We start from the raw sequence: 16,177 nt of genomic DNA, 5'->3' as shown, positions 1-16,177 counted from the left end.
CCACTCCCGCCCCTCTTGTCTCATGCCCCCCTTGCTGTGTGTTGTGTGTTAGCTCTCGACAAGGTATACAAAAAAACAAAAAAAAACATCAAGCGCGATGATGAAACTGGCTCTCATGAGGAATGCCACAGGAAAGGAAGACCCAGAGTTACCTCCACTGTAGAGGATAAGTTTATTAGAGTTACCAGCCTCAGAGATCACCAATTAACTGCACTTCAGACTTCAGCACAAGTAAATGCTTCACAGAGTTCAAGTAACAGACACATCTCAACATCAACTGTTCAGAGAAGACTGCGTGAATCAGGCCTTCATGGTCGAATTGCTGCAACAAAACCACTACTGAAGGAGACCAATAAGAAGAAGAGACTTGCTTGGTCACACACCCATGGTCAAGAAAGACGAGCAATGGACATTAGACCTGTGGAAATCTGTCCTTTGGTCTGATGAGTTCAAATTTGAGATTTTTGGTTCCAACCACCGTGTCTTTGTGAGACACAGAGAAGGTCACCGCATGATTTCTGCATGTGTGGTTCCCACTGTGAAGCATGGAGGAAGAGGTGTGATGGTGTGGGGGTGCTTTGCTGGTGACACTGTCGGTGATTTATTTAGAATTCAAGGCACACTTAACTAGCATGGCTACCACAGCATTCTGCAGCAATACACCATCCCATCTGGTTTATGCTTCGTGGGACCATCATTTGTTTTTCAACAGGACAATGACCCAAAACACACCTCCAGGCTGTGTAAGGGCTATTTGACCAAGAAGGAGAGTGATGGATTGCTGCATCAGATGACCTGGCCTCCACAATCACCCGACCTAAACCCACTTGAGATAGTTTGGGATGAGTTGGCCCGCAAAGTGAAGGAAAGGCAGCTAACAAGTCCTCAGCATATGTGCGAACTCCTTCAAGACTGTTGGAAAAGCATTCCAGGTGACTACCTCATGAAGCTGGTTGAGAGAATGCCAAGAGTGTGCAAAGCTGTCATCAAGGCAAAGGGTGGCTCCTTTGAAGACTTTAAAATATAAAATATATTTTGATTTGTTTCACACCTTTTTGGTTACCACATAATTCCATGTGTGTTATTTCAGAGTTTTGATGTCTTCACTATTATTCCACAATGTAGAAAATAGTAAAATCAAAGAAAAACCCTTGAATGAGTAGGTGTGTTCAAACTTTTGACTGGTACTGCATATATATATATATATATATATATATATATATATATATATATATATATATATATATATATATATATATATATATATATATATATATATATATATATATATATATATATATATATATATATATAATGACCGTTTGTACAGCCATTTTTCCCTGCTGTGCAGGGGTTTGGCTTTTTGTGAGGCAATGTTTTATGGCCGGATGCCCTTCCTGACGCCAACCCTGGTCGCCTCTTACGACACACAGGGATATGGTACACCTATTCTAACCGGGGCATACACCGGGACCAGTACACTGGCACTCATTTCGCCGACCTCGGAAGGATGACAGGCTGAGTCAACCCCCTGGTGTTAATTCAGCAGCCAACGGGGCTTGAACTCAGGACACTGGGATCCCAAGCCGCCACCTTAACCACTAAGCCAACACCAGGCTTATATATATATATATATATATATATATATATATATATATATATATATATATATATATATATATATATATATATATATATATATATATATATATATATATATATATATATATATATATATATATATATATATATATATATATATATGTGTACACATATATACACACACACACATGAAGATAATATCCTGAAGAAGTAGAAGAAGATAAGCGTTGAATTGACAACAGAACTGGCAGGAACGATTTGGTGTCGTTGACAATACATCAACAAGACGAAGGTCACTTTTGAAATCAGGACTTAAAGGATGTGTTGCAACAAGAAAACCTCTCTTAAGAAAGGGGAATAAGACTAAAAGGCTAAAATGGACATTAAAACGTCCCCAAGACAGACATTAGGTGAAGTGTTCCTTCTGCTAGCATTAGTGATCTTCATGTCTCTACTGGCTGTGAGCCAGAGTTCAATAGACGTCTGAGTCGGGCCTGGGGAGTCATGGATTCACAGGATCATGGGGTGTGACATTGTCGGTACCTGTGCAGGAGGACTAAAGTCTGAGTCTTCAAGTCCTTGATGGTTCTAGTCTTGCTCGATGGATGTGAGACTTGGACTCTGACCAGGGATCTGAGACGGAGACTTAATTCCTTTGGTACCAGGTCTCTTCAGAGAATCCTTGGTTATCGCTGGTCGGATTTTGTGTCCAACGAGCTGTTGCTGAGAGAGACTCAAGTGAGATTTGTTACCTGCATAGTCCGTGAGCATCAGCTGTGGCTGTATGGACATGTGGCTAGTTTTCCTGACGATGTTCCTGCTCACCAGATTCTCTCAGTGAGGGGGCCTCGTGAGTGGAGGAGACCAATGGGCCGACCACGTTCCTCGTGATTGCAGCAGGTTGGTCATCGTCTCAAGGAGATGAAGATGGGCCAGGCATTTGCCTGGGGGATGGTCAGACGGAGGCCCCGAGCTACCAGTGGAAAGTGGATGCAGCACGTGCTGGGCCGGCGCATGCTCCCATACCTGACCTGATCTATCCTCCTTCAGTTGTGTAGATAACCATAAACCTGACAATCTTCAATTTGCTGAATTCAAACTGAAATACAAGTTAAGAAGTGGTTTGCCCAAGTTACCACTTTCATTATTGATCAACATCAGCATAACTTTTGACTCAGAAAGTCATGATTGCAAACAAATGTCCGTAATCTAACTAATGATTGAGAGAACAATAGTCTGGTGTGAGATGGTATAACCCCTTTGCAATTTGTTCTTCATGCTTTGCAGAGATCTTTCATATCAGCAATCATTAAAAGAGATGAACGGTACCATCCATGTGGATCTGGCACCATCTACAGGGCATTTGCTCATAAAATGTTTTTTTTTTAAGTGAATTGACATTTGCGTGCTCATGGTTGAACAATCAAAATGCCTGATCAAGAATAAAAAATAGAAAACAGTGATTTAATGCTTCAACAGAAATATTTATAGAGCTTTACATGTTACTTTACTTGTAAATTATTTGCATTAAAATTTACATTATTTGAGTAACTTTGATCCATACACTTGAGACCTTCATTTTCCACAATCAGGAAAAACGAATTTAAATGCCATACCAGTTGTGACTACATCGGCGTATTTAGCATTCCCAGCTCCCTCGGCACTTATGGAAGACAGTTACACAGATGAGGGCAAATAATTGGTGTTGAACAGTCAGTCTCGATGAAGTTTGAATAATCAAGAGTGTTTTTGAAGACGAGTGTGTTCAATTGAGCAAGTCCAAAATGGGGTTACATGACAGAGTTTGTGCAGCAAGACCAAACTATAGATCGAGAAAACAACAGAGAGGCCCTGCAACTGATGAGTATGAGAGCAGAGGCAAGCCAAGGCCTTCGGCCTGGTTGAACAAAGCATTCTTAAGGAAATATTTCAGGATTTAACTAACTATTTACTCAAGCTTCCCCTGAAGGACATCCTTAATTTGAGGATCATTGCATATTCGAATATTCCTTAAGTTTTTCCTTAAACTCAAGGGAGCACTTCCCATCCTTAAACACCAACCTTTGACTTTCCAAATGGTGCTGTTCATGCAAATTGATCATGGACAGGATGAATATCACCGCGCAAGACGTTGCGAACATGTTTTCAGAGACCACCTCAACCCGCTTGATGTCTATGATAATGTTACCTTTATCAACAACACGTACTAAGGAATAATTATAATTAAACTAAGGATCTTTGATCCCCCAGGAGTCATTTCCAATGCAATTTTTTAAAAAACAATTTATTTCTGAACTCCATCGAACTGACAATCCCGCAGTATTTAACAAGTGATATCTGGGTCTATGTAAAGGTGTGTTCTGGTGCAGGCACTGCAGGTGCAGTTAACGAGTTGTTATAGTCCATGCCGCTAGTGTAGTAGTACATTTCTAGTGGGAACATGTATTACTTGGGCCAGGTCTCTTCAGAGAATCCTTGGCTATCGCTGGTCGGATTTTGTGTCCAACGAGCTGTTGCTGAGAGAGACTCAAGTGAGATTTGTTGGTCGTATGTGTTCAGGTTATTTAAATACCAATTCAATAGGTACCGCCCGTGACCCCAGGAAAAAAAAAAGTAAACTGTGTACATAATAAATAGATTGAATGTGGCATGTTACTCGGTCCAAAGCTTGTCAATCCCGAGTCGTAGAGGGACGAGTGAGGCCTTGTTCAACTCGTGGGGAGTCCAGGTTTACCCTGTGGACCCAGATCTTACCCAAATCGAGGGATTCTGAACAATCTTGCACGATTTATAGTTATAATGTTGTCTTGTACTTGAAAAAAACCCTCGTTCTTCTGTGCTTCTGTCTCTAGTGCTTCTGTCTCTTCCTAAAGCCAGTTTGTGTATCGCTTCACCACCATCTAGCTTTTGGACACCTCTTCCGATTTGTAATGTGATTGGTTGCCTAGAATAGCAACGGCTCCAAAGGAATTCTTCACCCTTAAGGAAATCCTTACTTGAGGAATTCCCAAGGGTTGTTTATGCAACAGTCCTCAAGGAAATCCTCCACAAAGGAATCACAGTGTACCTTAAGGGGAATCTTTCATTATAGTCGAGGAACAATGACCTGAAAAAAATGAAATCGTTCAACACTCCCGACAGAAAAGGTTTGACTTGACAGAGTGCTAGAATAGACCCTATAGAACACCTCCAGGTCGTATGTGGTTTCAAATTGTGGTATCATTAAAATTCTACAGGCCATTATACATACCAAGGGTATTATGTATCCATGGTATGTATTATGTATCGCAGCTGTTTGCCTCCTGGAGTGATTATGTATCCATGGTACAGCTGCTCCTCCAGTTCATCAAGGCAAAGAGCACTGGAAACTGGATTCTACATCTCTCTGCTACTGCTGCAATGACCCCTCACTTCTTCTCAATGGATCGACCCAACTATGCCAGGTGGCTTCTTGTTTATCTGGCTGACATGAACCAGCTGCCTGAGACCCATCCTGCCGTCAATGAAGAGTTCATGTCTGGCAATCATGCCATTAGTCGATCGCCTCAACCTTTTGCTCAAGTGTGGACTGACATAGCCCTAGAGCAGTCCATCAACCGCAACAGAAAAACAAACGGTGGCATCATAGGGATCAGCCAGAGAGCAGGAGCTCGAGAACGATGGTTCCTGACATGTCATGAACGAGCAGCCATCACAACCGCGATGAAGGAGATGTGTGCCATACAGGACTCAGATCGTGTTGGTACCCACAGAGAAGCAGCACCAAAGAGGGTGGAGAGAGATGAAAGTGATATTCAGAAGCTGCTGACCCTCATCACGTCAGAGCTTTTGACCGATTCCTTCTCCCGAGACAACGTTGATGATGGAATTTCGTCACTGATTAACATTGCTACAGGTATCAGGATGCCCCCAGATGCTGCTACACGCATGGTTAACTCCTACCAGATCGGCACAGCTCAAATGACATTTGTTGAACAGAGACTGAATACCAATGAAGAGACATTTTAGGATTCCCTGCCAAACCTGAAGATCAAAACATTTGCCGCACTAAGCAAGAAGAAAACAGTGAAGCTAACTGATGAGAAAGTTATCACTCTTAGTGTTGACCGTGAACTCTTTGGCCGCCTTCTGATCACAGGAAAGTCAAGGGACATCAATCTGAGAGTACTCCTCAGCTACGAGTTATCAACAGTGCCATTATCCCTGGCCCATTACGATGGCAGCTTGAGGAAGACCAACAAGAGCGTACTCATTGCTGAGTTAGAGAAGAAGGTAGATGTCCATCCAAAACTGCCACAAGCCACAACCAGCCAGATGTCTACGGCCCACATCGTCGATGCAATGGCGCTGGTACAGATGACAAAGTCCGCTGGTGCTGCAAATTTTGGTGAAATGGCATTCAAGTATTACAGCCTGGTTACTGCCCCTCTACGTCGGAATGGTCGTCAGCGGGTTGATGTTGTTTTCGACCGGTACTCCAGCCTCTCAATCAAAGCTGGGGAGCGAGAGAAACGAGGAACATCTGCAGCCTTAGAGGTGACAATCCAAGGGCCAGCCACTCCTATTCCAAAGCAGTGGATCAAATACATTGGAAATGTAGAAAACAAAGTCAACTTGTGTGCCTTCTTGGCAGACACATGGTGCCACATGGGGTAGACACTCTGCTTGATGGTCAACACCCAGTCATCGGTGGTGGCTTCAAGAACCCGCAGAAGTCTGTGCTAGTCATCAGAGGGCACTGCGAAGAACCGGTTCCCCTCAAGTCAGATCATGAAGAGGCAGACACACGAATATTGCTACATGCAAAACATTCCTCTCATCATCACAACAGGATTGTGATTCAATCACCTGACACAGATGTGGCTGTCCTCTGCACCACACACTACAGAAAACTCCAGTGTCGGGAGCTGTGGGTTCAGACTGGAATCAAGGATAAAGCTAGGTATATTCCTATCCACAGCTTGGCACACAAACTAGGACCTGAGCTGTGTAATTCTTTAATCGGCTTCCACGCACTCACTGGGTGCGATTCAAACAGTGCACTCTCAGGACTCGGCAAGATAAAGGGTTTCAATGTCTTACTTGACAGTAAAGAGCATCAGACCAGTCTGGGACAGCTTGGAGAAGAACCCGAGCTCAGCAACAGCACTTCAGAAGCATGTGAAGCCTTCATATGTGGAATGTACTCAACAACCAAGGGGGCTGGGAGGAAAGTGAACAATGTGAGATACTGGCAGTTCTGTCAAAAGGGACAAAGAAATGAAAATCTCCCCCCTACATTCGACAGCTTACAGCAACATATGAAGCGAGGAAATTACCAGGCCTATGTATGGAAGAGAGCATTGGAGCCTACACAGAGCCTTCCACCAGCAGCTGGGCATGGCTGGAAAATTCAGGATGGGGCCCTGCAGCCCGTGCTCATGACCAAAGACCCAGCACCACGGGGTCTTCAGGAGCTGACTGTCTGTCACTGCAAGAAGTCTCTATGTCGCCGAGCCGACTGCGCATGCAGAACCAACCACATGCCATGCACAGGAACATGTGCACGTTTGGCCGAAGAAACTTGTGAAAATCCAAGAACAATCGTTGAATCGAGTGGTGAAGAAGACGCTGACTAAAAGTTACAACAGATGACATCTTCATGCTTCCATGGCGAATGTGATTCCTTGTTGCCAGACACAAATATTACAAACCGCTCTGACGAATGTGCTACCGTGCAAACATGCACAACTATTATGATTCGCTCTCACTCATGTGCTTCTGTGTTGTCATGCACAGCTCCCAGTGTCGACCATGATAACTATTATCATCCACTATGATGAATGAGTAGCTTCCGTGCTGCCAGCGACAACTATTATACTCGGCTTTCACTAATGTACTTCCGTTTTGCCAAAGACAACTATTATGCTCGGCTCTGATGTATGTGCTTCCGTGTTGCTATACACGAGTAAAAGACAAACGCTAAAAATAACAGTTGCAGTTTTCTTTATGCGTGCCTCTGTATGTACATGAATTTCTGCAGAACAATACTTTCTTAAGCGTTTGATTTCCAAAATGTATACATACCAGTAGTAATTGAGAAACACCGTTCACCTTCATATGAGAACACAATTAAAAATGTCAGAAAGTTTGAATTAGTGAGATATTTCAGCTTTGGTGATGCCATGGCAAAGGCCATTTTCAAATAACTGTACATACTCTGATAGAGAATTATAATAGGAAGCCAATGATAACTCAATATTGAAAATTGGATGAGTCTAGACAAAGATATTCACGTTTACGTTACTCCTTCCCCTAAATTTTGCTAGCCCACAGTGACCCTCTTGGTAAGTACCCTTGGTATGTATAATGGCCTCGAGAATTTTAATGATATCACAATTTGAAACCACATACTACCTGGAGGTGTTCTATAGGGTCTATTCTACCACCCTGTCAAGTCAAACCTTTTCTGTCGGGGGTGTTGAACGAATTTCCTTATTTGGCCTCATATGAGAAATGGCTGCTGGACTATTAAAGATGAGGGAATTTTATGCAACCGAGCCTTAGTCGTCACAGCAACAACTAGAACGTCACTCGGTAGAGCGCATATCTCTGCCAGGCTGAACAGTTTACCTTTTGTACTCCACCAATAGGCCAGATCTGCATGCGGACCTGAACCAAAATCTCATCGCTTGTTCTTGTCACACACCCAACTCAATAACAAAGTTTTGTTCAAATCCGTCCACAACGTTTTGAAATATCATGCTACATATAGTTTTTGTCTCCATCTTTCAATGGGTGAAGAATCAATTGCAAAAATTATAGTGTCCGGATCTAGATATTCACCGAAATAAAATCAATTTGTCCTTGTCACACACCCAACCTGTCCACCAGATATGTACATAACTTTATGAGATATTCTGCTCACAGACAAAAAGACAGGGGTGAAAACACAACCTCCGTCCACCTTCGGTGGTAGAGGTAATAAATTCCTGTTTAGCATTCCTACCAGTCACCAATGGCTCATGATTCCAGGGTCAAATCCAATATACTATATACCTTTGTGCATTATCGACTCATGTCTTGAAAATTCACATTGAAGTACACTGGTGTTTACTGATGTCTTTGTCCTGCTTGTGGTTGACACACAAGCTCCTTAGATCAATGTCAAAAAAATACCAGGTGGGAGGCAGCGACTCCAAACCAGGGTGGAGAGACCTGTATTCCATTGAACTTTTCACAAATTTATTGTATGTTATAAGGAGCTGAGGAGCAAAAACGAATTATTTGATCCTGCAGAGGATGCCGAGATGGACTCTTCCTCTTGAGGTGAGTTTTCCTATTTGGTCCCGAAGAGGAGGAATATCGCCATGATGTCCTGTGCACTGCATGCTCATGACAAGTCTTGTTTGATGGTGAGGCCAAAAAACTCCAGAATGATCTCTGTAAATGGTTGATCACAGAAAACCATTGGCTTCCGTGCAAGAATTGATGACCCGTGGTTTGGAAACTGGACAGGACAGATTGAGGCTGGAGGGAATGAATTGGTGCAGAGAAAATAAATAATTTCAGGAGCAGGACCAAGCAACATTCACAATGGAAGGAGAAAAAGGTCAGACAAAACTTCCCAGGAGAAAGCAAAGCGTAGAATTCACATGACCATACAAGCGAGGCCAGAAAACTTGATTGAACAGCCAAAATTGTGATGCTTGGGTAGTTCTTCGAAGGTGGTCAAATAAAGCCTGGTGTTGACTTAGTGGTTTGGGTGGCTGGCTTGTGATCTTAGGGTCCTGAGTTTGAGAACCTGTCGACGATTGAATTAACACCATGTGGGATTGACCCAGCCCTGTCATCCTTCCGAGATCAGCAAAATGAGTACCAGTGTACTGGTTATGGGGGCACAGCCGTGCCCTCATCCAATGATGCTACCCGCAACCTTGTGCTGCACACAAAGGGGAAAGAGTAGTCAAATAGAGATCAAACCAGGAGATGACCTCAGGTGAGGGGACGTGTGAGATTTAACTTTAAAAAAGGAGAATCTATCAGTGCAGCATTCAGGCACAAAGGATTCTCATGTTAACATTCTTGACAAGTGCTGCTCTCTGTTGGCACCATTCTTTTTCAATTCCATTTGAAGCAATGTTAGGTCTGACGATCCATTTCTTCATCTGGATGTTGTGCAGTGTACAGGATGTTTAGCATCATACTCCATGCTCCATGCTCCAGATGGCCAAGTTAGTTCCTTTGTGACAGATATAAGAGGCTGTGGCCAAAGAAGAGCTGAGAGTTGCTTGTGATGCTACTGAATCAACCCTCCTTTTTCTGTACTCTGGCTTACAGTTATTACCTCTGCCACCAAAGGTAAAGGAGGTTATGTTTTCACCCCTTTCTGTCTGTCTGTTTGTTTCCAGGATATCTCAAAAAGCTGTGGACGGATTTGGATGCAACTTGGTGGACACGTTGGGGGTGTGACTAGAAAGAATTGATTAGATTTTGATGAAGATCTGAATCTGCATCTGGATACAATAATTATTTATTTTTAAAAGTTATTCTTCACCATTGAGGATATGGCCAAAAATGATGTATAGCATGATATTTCAAAAATGTATTGGGCCCGATATGTTCTCGTGGATATGGCATTACGTAGCGGAGGTATGTGCTCTACCGAGTGCCCTTCTAGTTTATTTTTGTTTTGTTTTTAAACTCTCCAGCATATACTCTGTAATGAATATTTCTTTCTGTTGAAAGAAAAACATGTTTGAAACTGACCTCTTGCTTTCCTCTTTTGGTAACAGAAAGGAAAGTTCTGCTCCAGCTTGATTATGTAGCCGTGCGCTAGGTACATGATGTCTCACCAAGCGTTCCACAATGTTCTCTTCGCAACGTGGTGTCTTCATCAGCACCAACCGATAGCCAACACCTATACCATACATGTGTGCAATTATTATTATTATTATTATTATTATTATTAACAAGTCAGAAAACCAGAGTGGGAGGAGGGGGGGGTGGTTGGAATGCATAGAATATAGAAAATGAACATGAAATGATCCTTCCTGTACCGACATTTCAAAACGAGTTAGAGGATTATGCCTCACCGTAGTGAGACTTAAGGAAAAGCGGAGATCCACTGCACTGCAAATGTCCTGAAGCCATAATGGCCACACGGTCACCCAAAATATCTGCCTCCTCCATGAAATGTGTTGTGAGCAATATAGTGCGGCCATGTCGCTGCTCTAACAAAACGTCCCAGACTGAGCGTCGAGCCACAGGATCCATTCCAGATGTTGGTTCATCGAGCATGAGAACCTGTCATAATAAAATTAAGCAAATTTTACCGTAAGCACCATTAAACAAAACCTATTTGTGACAAGTATCTGTTAGATGTAATAACAATCATCAACTTGCAGTGATCTTTGTGCTTATTTTTTTTTTCTGTACAATGAGGGGAGTTTTCTGCAGTGCTGCTATTTTATCTGCAGCATTTTAGTGAGTATCTCGAGTTACCCTGAGGGCATGTTGAGATAAACCACAATGCGTCATGGAAAGGCATCACGTGTAGACCAGATGAGACAGGACATGGCACATTGGCCCCTCCCTGAAGGTCAATAGTGAGCCAATTGGGTTTTACCAACAATCTGATCGTGACGTGGTGATTCTCCAGAGACTAGCTCGATTTCCAGAAGATTAGAATCCAAATCATAAACATTGCTACCTTCAGCTGAATTCCAAATCGCAACGCCTGGGATACCATCCGAGTGTCCTTGCCACTCATCCGCTACCATACCCATAGATAGCTACACTTGAAGTAAAAAAAAAAAAATTGCATTCCTACCTTTGAGCCACCAATGAGAGCAATGCCAATAGACAGCTTTCGCTTCATGCCTCCAGAGAGCATGCCTGCGTTTGTATCTTGTTTACGAGTCAGCTGGAACATCTCCAAAATGCGAAGCGCTTCCTCCTTGGCCTTTTGGTCACTCAAACCTTTAAGCTGCACACAGACAGGACAAAGGGATATACTCAATGGCATTTCTAAGCATTCACCATTCTCAAAGTCCAATGAGGAAAGTTTGATTCATGGTTATGCCATTTGTAAGAGTTAGTGGAACAAAGTTATTCTTTCACAATCAAGTACGTCTCACTACTTTTCTAACAAAGCAAAGACACCATGGCAATATCCTTCCCTGTCTTACAATACAATTCCCTTCTGCATTAACTTCTTCCTCGTCTAAAATGATACTAAACTGCACCGATGTCGGTGAACGTTTTAACAACAATAGAATGTTGTAGTCGCTTTGTTCATGGTAACATTTGATGTTGTGTTTGCACAATTAAAAAAAAAAATTGAGATGGATATAAGAACAATGAGGAAAAGAAAGGATAGACAAGAAAGATCATTCTGGGGGGGGGGAGGGGAGGGAGGGATGGTGGAGAAAATGGAAATCGGAGGGAAGAGGGGAGAGAAGAGGATGGAAGACTAAAAATCTTCTTTCAAACAATATACTGTTTGAAACATGGTAGTATTCTTTGATACATGCCCACTTCCTTTTCATTTCTCTAAAACCTCCTCCAAACCCCCTATTCCTTCAGTCCCCATTCCTGTCCAAATGCCCTTCTCTCGTTTCTCTTTCCTCAACCACCATCCTCAATTTTCATTACTTTCTCAATCTACATATTGTCACATCTCCACCTCCCCCATCCCTGAATACCCACTAGACATACTAATAGATGACTTTTTTGATAAATAATATGAATATGATCCCGAAAGATTCAAGTTTCATGCTATATAATTTTAATATGGCAGTTAAAATGATTTGTGTAATCAAGTTTTGATGCTGATTCTTTATTGGTGCAATGCATGGCTTGGTGAGACATCGCTCTCAATTGTGTAATCAAGTTTTGCATAAACTGGGTAATCTTCACAATGACAGACCATGGATGAAATCAACCGAAAGTTGATCAAGGTATGCCAGCCGACGTGGGAAGCAAATGGAAACCGAGCAAAGGAGGGTTAACTGTGCAGTTGTAGTGCCAAAGAGCGGAACAGCAGGGACAAGCTAACTGGAAGGTAACATCACCATCCATCTTTCCACCAGATGCAGTTTTCAATTATTTACTATCCTTTCCCCAGAGTCAGATTTTACCCACCAGCTCTGACCAATTTTTCTATCCGTATTTGGAAGTGTGGCCATAAATAGTGTCATATATTTATTAATCTAGTATAAGTAAGTGCGTCTTTGACAAACAAACAACAACATGGAAGAAGTGCTAAACACATAATTGTTCAAGCCTTCATTTTTACACACTTTGGACAACAGGGGGTTGGTTTTTTAAATTACATTATTAATGCAAAAATTTACCGGTACCCCGTACAAGAGATAGGGAAGAATTAGTGGGAAATAGTAATGAAAGTATGCTTGATGGAAACTGTGTTGACACCTTTTGTCCATTTCATGTTTATCGTTTCATCTCCCTGCTACTCAGAGACCGTTTCTACAGCTGCACAATACCTTCTCTCGACTTCCATTGACAGTTATAACCTACATCATGAACACCCCAGAGCATTGAGATGCCGATCCCCGTTATGACATCCGTGGATGGGGAGGGTGGGATGGGGGCAAGCAAATATTCCAGATGTAATCAAAGTTGGCAAAAAACTGGGGAGAAGAGTGCAACATAAACAGACCGTTCCTTCGTTATAGTATAGATTTACATTCCCAGGTTATGAACCTGCTCATAAATAAATACTGAACATGTGAATCAAGAGATATCTACTACCTTGGCAAAAAAATGGAGGTGCTCATAGGTGGTGAGGGAGTTAAACAAAATGTCATGCTGCGGACACAAGCCAAGGTTCCGGCGAATAAGTGGCATATCTGTCAGTATATCAAATCCACTGACAATGGCTGTACCACTGCTTGGAGGAAAGAGACCTGAAGACACATGTGCAAACAATGAGCAGGAAATGAAAACATTAATAATTGATCTTTGTGTGATCATGACCTTGCAATCCATAAGTACGAATATATTTTTTCTACAGAGGATGCACATAAAGGTTAGAACTGACTCAAAGACCTAGCAGCCCAAAATGGACATTATTTTACACCTCTTTTGTAATAAACCTCTGAATGACTAAGACAGCCACAGCCAGATGAATCAAGACTCCAGAAGATATTTTTCACAACAGGTCTTTTCCAGCAGGATAGGTATTACTACATGACAATATAAATGAAGGATAGCGACGGAGGATACATCCCGACCTCAGCTGCCTTGTCCCGAATCGATGCCAAGCATAAAATTATTGTACAAACAACAAGGTTAATGTTCACCTGTAAGCAGAGACAGTGTGGTGGACTTTCCAGCTCCATTGTGGCCTAAAAGAACAGTGATATGTCCCTCATACATCTTCAAATTGAGACACTGCACTGCCACTCTCTTCTTCCCTCTACAGGTAAATACCTGTGGTCGAATAAATACAATCATCTAAGCATTCACCTGTCCAAAGATCGGGAGGCAATGCAAGCATATGAGAATGTGTAGCTTGGTGAAGCTATGATTTGTGCAGTGCACATCTTGGTTATTCATAGACAATACCAGACTATGTAAACAATATCCAAATTAAAAATTAAAAAAAAAAACTTTAACTGGGAATCTGTACTTAAACAACCAGTTTTTTACTTGAACACTTATTTTAATAGTGCCAGCAAACTTTCATAACTCCCACTGCAAGCTTCACAACATTCCTGGAGTTCAACAAAAATGTCTCCTTAATTAATATCTCAATCCTGAGACAAACCTTTACCACCACCTCCCAACTTCAAATAAAAACAAATGCCTATATGGAAAGTGAACATCACAATGTGATCACAAGGAGATAAGAACAGTCACAGCAATGATATTGATTAATAGAGCAGCTGTTGGTTCATAAAATTTTAATGTGGCAGTTAGAGTTAGACTAGCAATCATTTAGCTCGAAGGGTCACCTTGTGCAGGTTATTAATGCTGATACCGGCATCAAGACCTTTTGGATCGGCCTCAATGTACCCGCCTGCAGAGGTGTTGTCCAACTGCTCCGTGTCCAGGACCCGATTGCGCTTAGTCTTCTGAGTGCAACCCCAATATGAGGGCTTCAGTAAAAGGATGGTTCAGGAGATGGAAATTAAAGGAGAGAATGGGTCACACAGGAAGTTCAACCAGAAAGTAAACAAGCTTTGTGATCTTACCACCATCGTAGAGTACATGTACTTTGTTTACCCTGGCGATTCGAACAGTTAAAAGCCTGGCACATCAGCATCTTGAATAACATGTGATGAAACGCATACGTACGCGTCCGTCAATTGAGTTGTACATCCGTGACGTCACGCAAATAGACAGGGGTAGCTCATTTGCATAATGGCAGTGAAAATAGTCCGATTTAAAAAAAAGATTATCCGGCTTATTATTCCCCACCAAAAATTATTTTTTTGCTAATGGGTCAGGGATATCATCCTCTGAAACATATACAGTATCGTCTAAAAATTTCAACATTGCGTCCCTTTAACCTTAGTCGAAAGTCAGACCAGACCAGCTGGTTTTTGAAAGACTTGGGCCAAGCTTCCCCCAGCGAACCCCACAATAACATGAGAATAATTGTGGCCGATAAACGATAAGGATGTGAACAAACTGCCGTCCGCATGGTACGCACGTACACATGATCCCCTTACGGTTGTAGTAATTAAAATAAAATATAAATTACACCTTTCTGATAGGTGTAAAACTACACTTTTGAGTTAGTAACGAAGAGCTTTCCAAAACTATGTGCACTTTGAGAAGGTCTCGAAGAATATTTGATCAGAGCTCGTAGGATCCAAATCACTTTATCATGGATGTAAATTATGGAACAAATATGAACGGCCCCACCAACTACCATTGCTCCAAAACCTCCAAGCACAAATTTAAATTTTCTCTTCATAATTTCATACCATATTGCCAGATCATCCTCTGCAATTATTAAAGAGTAGGCTACCCACAGGTCCCTGTCAGATGACCATGTCCAAAGGATGCAACCACATCCCCAAGTCATGAGGACAGTTGTGGCCCACATTCTTGGTGGTGATATCGGCAAACAAGCCATTTAACGAAGAAAGCAGCAAAAAGACCTGTGCCACAATCTTGGTGAATGAAAGCTAACTATATTTACAATTTAACCAAATCACTCAGATTACTGTATTTTAACCCTATCCTTAAGCAAATACACAGATGCAACAGTTCACCAAAAACCATCAGCACAATCTCCGAATCCTGAAAGCACAATAGAAGCCAGTATCTGTCGATGTGAGCACATTCTAACATTATATCAAACACATTATGATTCACAGGTGCAGTGGGCAGTAGAGGCAGTTGTACGGAGTTTATAATGAAGGCAATTATGAAGAATAGGACAAAGCAGGAGAAATGCGCAGTGATGCCAAGAAACTGTGCTTTGTTTAGCACGTGTGCGTGCAAGGCCGAACGGTTTGGGTTCAAAACATCACCGGTCATAACAAGGAATTCTCCCACATTGCTGTGGACAACCCCGATATGAGGAACATCCCCAAAGGAGGTCACAAGTCTTGAAAAA

The 16,177-nt window shown here is 42.1% G+C and overlaps 2 protein-coding genes across 7 annotated transcripts in view; one reads left to right on the top strand and one right to left on the bottom strand.

The window, feature by feature from the left end:
- Positions 1-10,357, top strand: part of LOC147021943 (uncharacterized) — a 250,567-nt gene extending 240,210 nt beyond the window's left edge. The window contains exon 5 of the mRNA XM_085892407.1: positions 9,993-10,357. Within this exon, the coding sequence (XP_085748533.1) occupies positions 9,993-10,053 (61 nt within the window). The 3' untranslated portion in view covers positions 10,054-10,357. The remainder of the gene's footprint in view (positions 1-9,992) is intronic.
- The window catches only part of LOC147021942 (phospholipid-transporting ATPase ABCA3-like), a 197,600-nt gene that overhangs the window by 133,595 nt on the left and 47,828 nt on the right, over positions 1-16,177 (bottom strand). For all 6 annotated transcript variants that reach the window (XR_015060999.1, XR_015061000.1, XM_085892392.1 and 3 more), the window contains 6 exons: positions 14,562-14,705; positions 13,908-14,037; positions 13,357-13,511; positions 11,414-11,569; positions 10,677-10,887; positions 10,351-10,501 (listed from right to left, as the gene is read on the bottom strand). Coding sequence is in view for 4 of the 6 variants with exons in the window: in XM_085892392.1 (XP_085748518.1) it covers positions 10,351-10,501; positions 10,677-10,887; positions 11,414-11,569; positions 13,357-13,511; positions 13,908-14,037; positions 14,562-14,705 (947 nt within the window). In the remaining 2 variants the exon portion in view is untranslated. The remainder of the gene's footprint in view (positions 1-10,350; positions 10,502-10,676; positions 10,888-11,413; positions 11,570-13,356; positions 13,512-13,907; positions 14,038-14,561; positions 14,706-16,177) is intronic.

The sequence above is a fragment of the Eptatretus burgeri genome, chromosome 8 (assembly GCF_056783735.1).
Source record: "Eptatretus burgeri isolate ZD-2024b chromosome 8, Ebu_testis_v1, whole genome shotgun sequence".
Classification (NCBI taxonomy): domain Eukaryota; kingdom Metazoa; phylum Chordata; class Myxini; order Myxiniformes; family Myxinidae; genus Eptatretus; species Eptatretus burgeri.
This window is presented reverse-complemented; position numbering and strand designations above follow the sequence as displayed.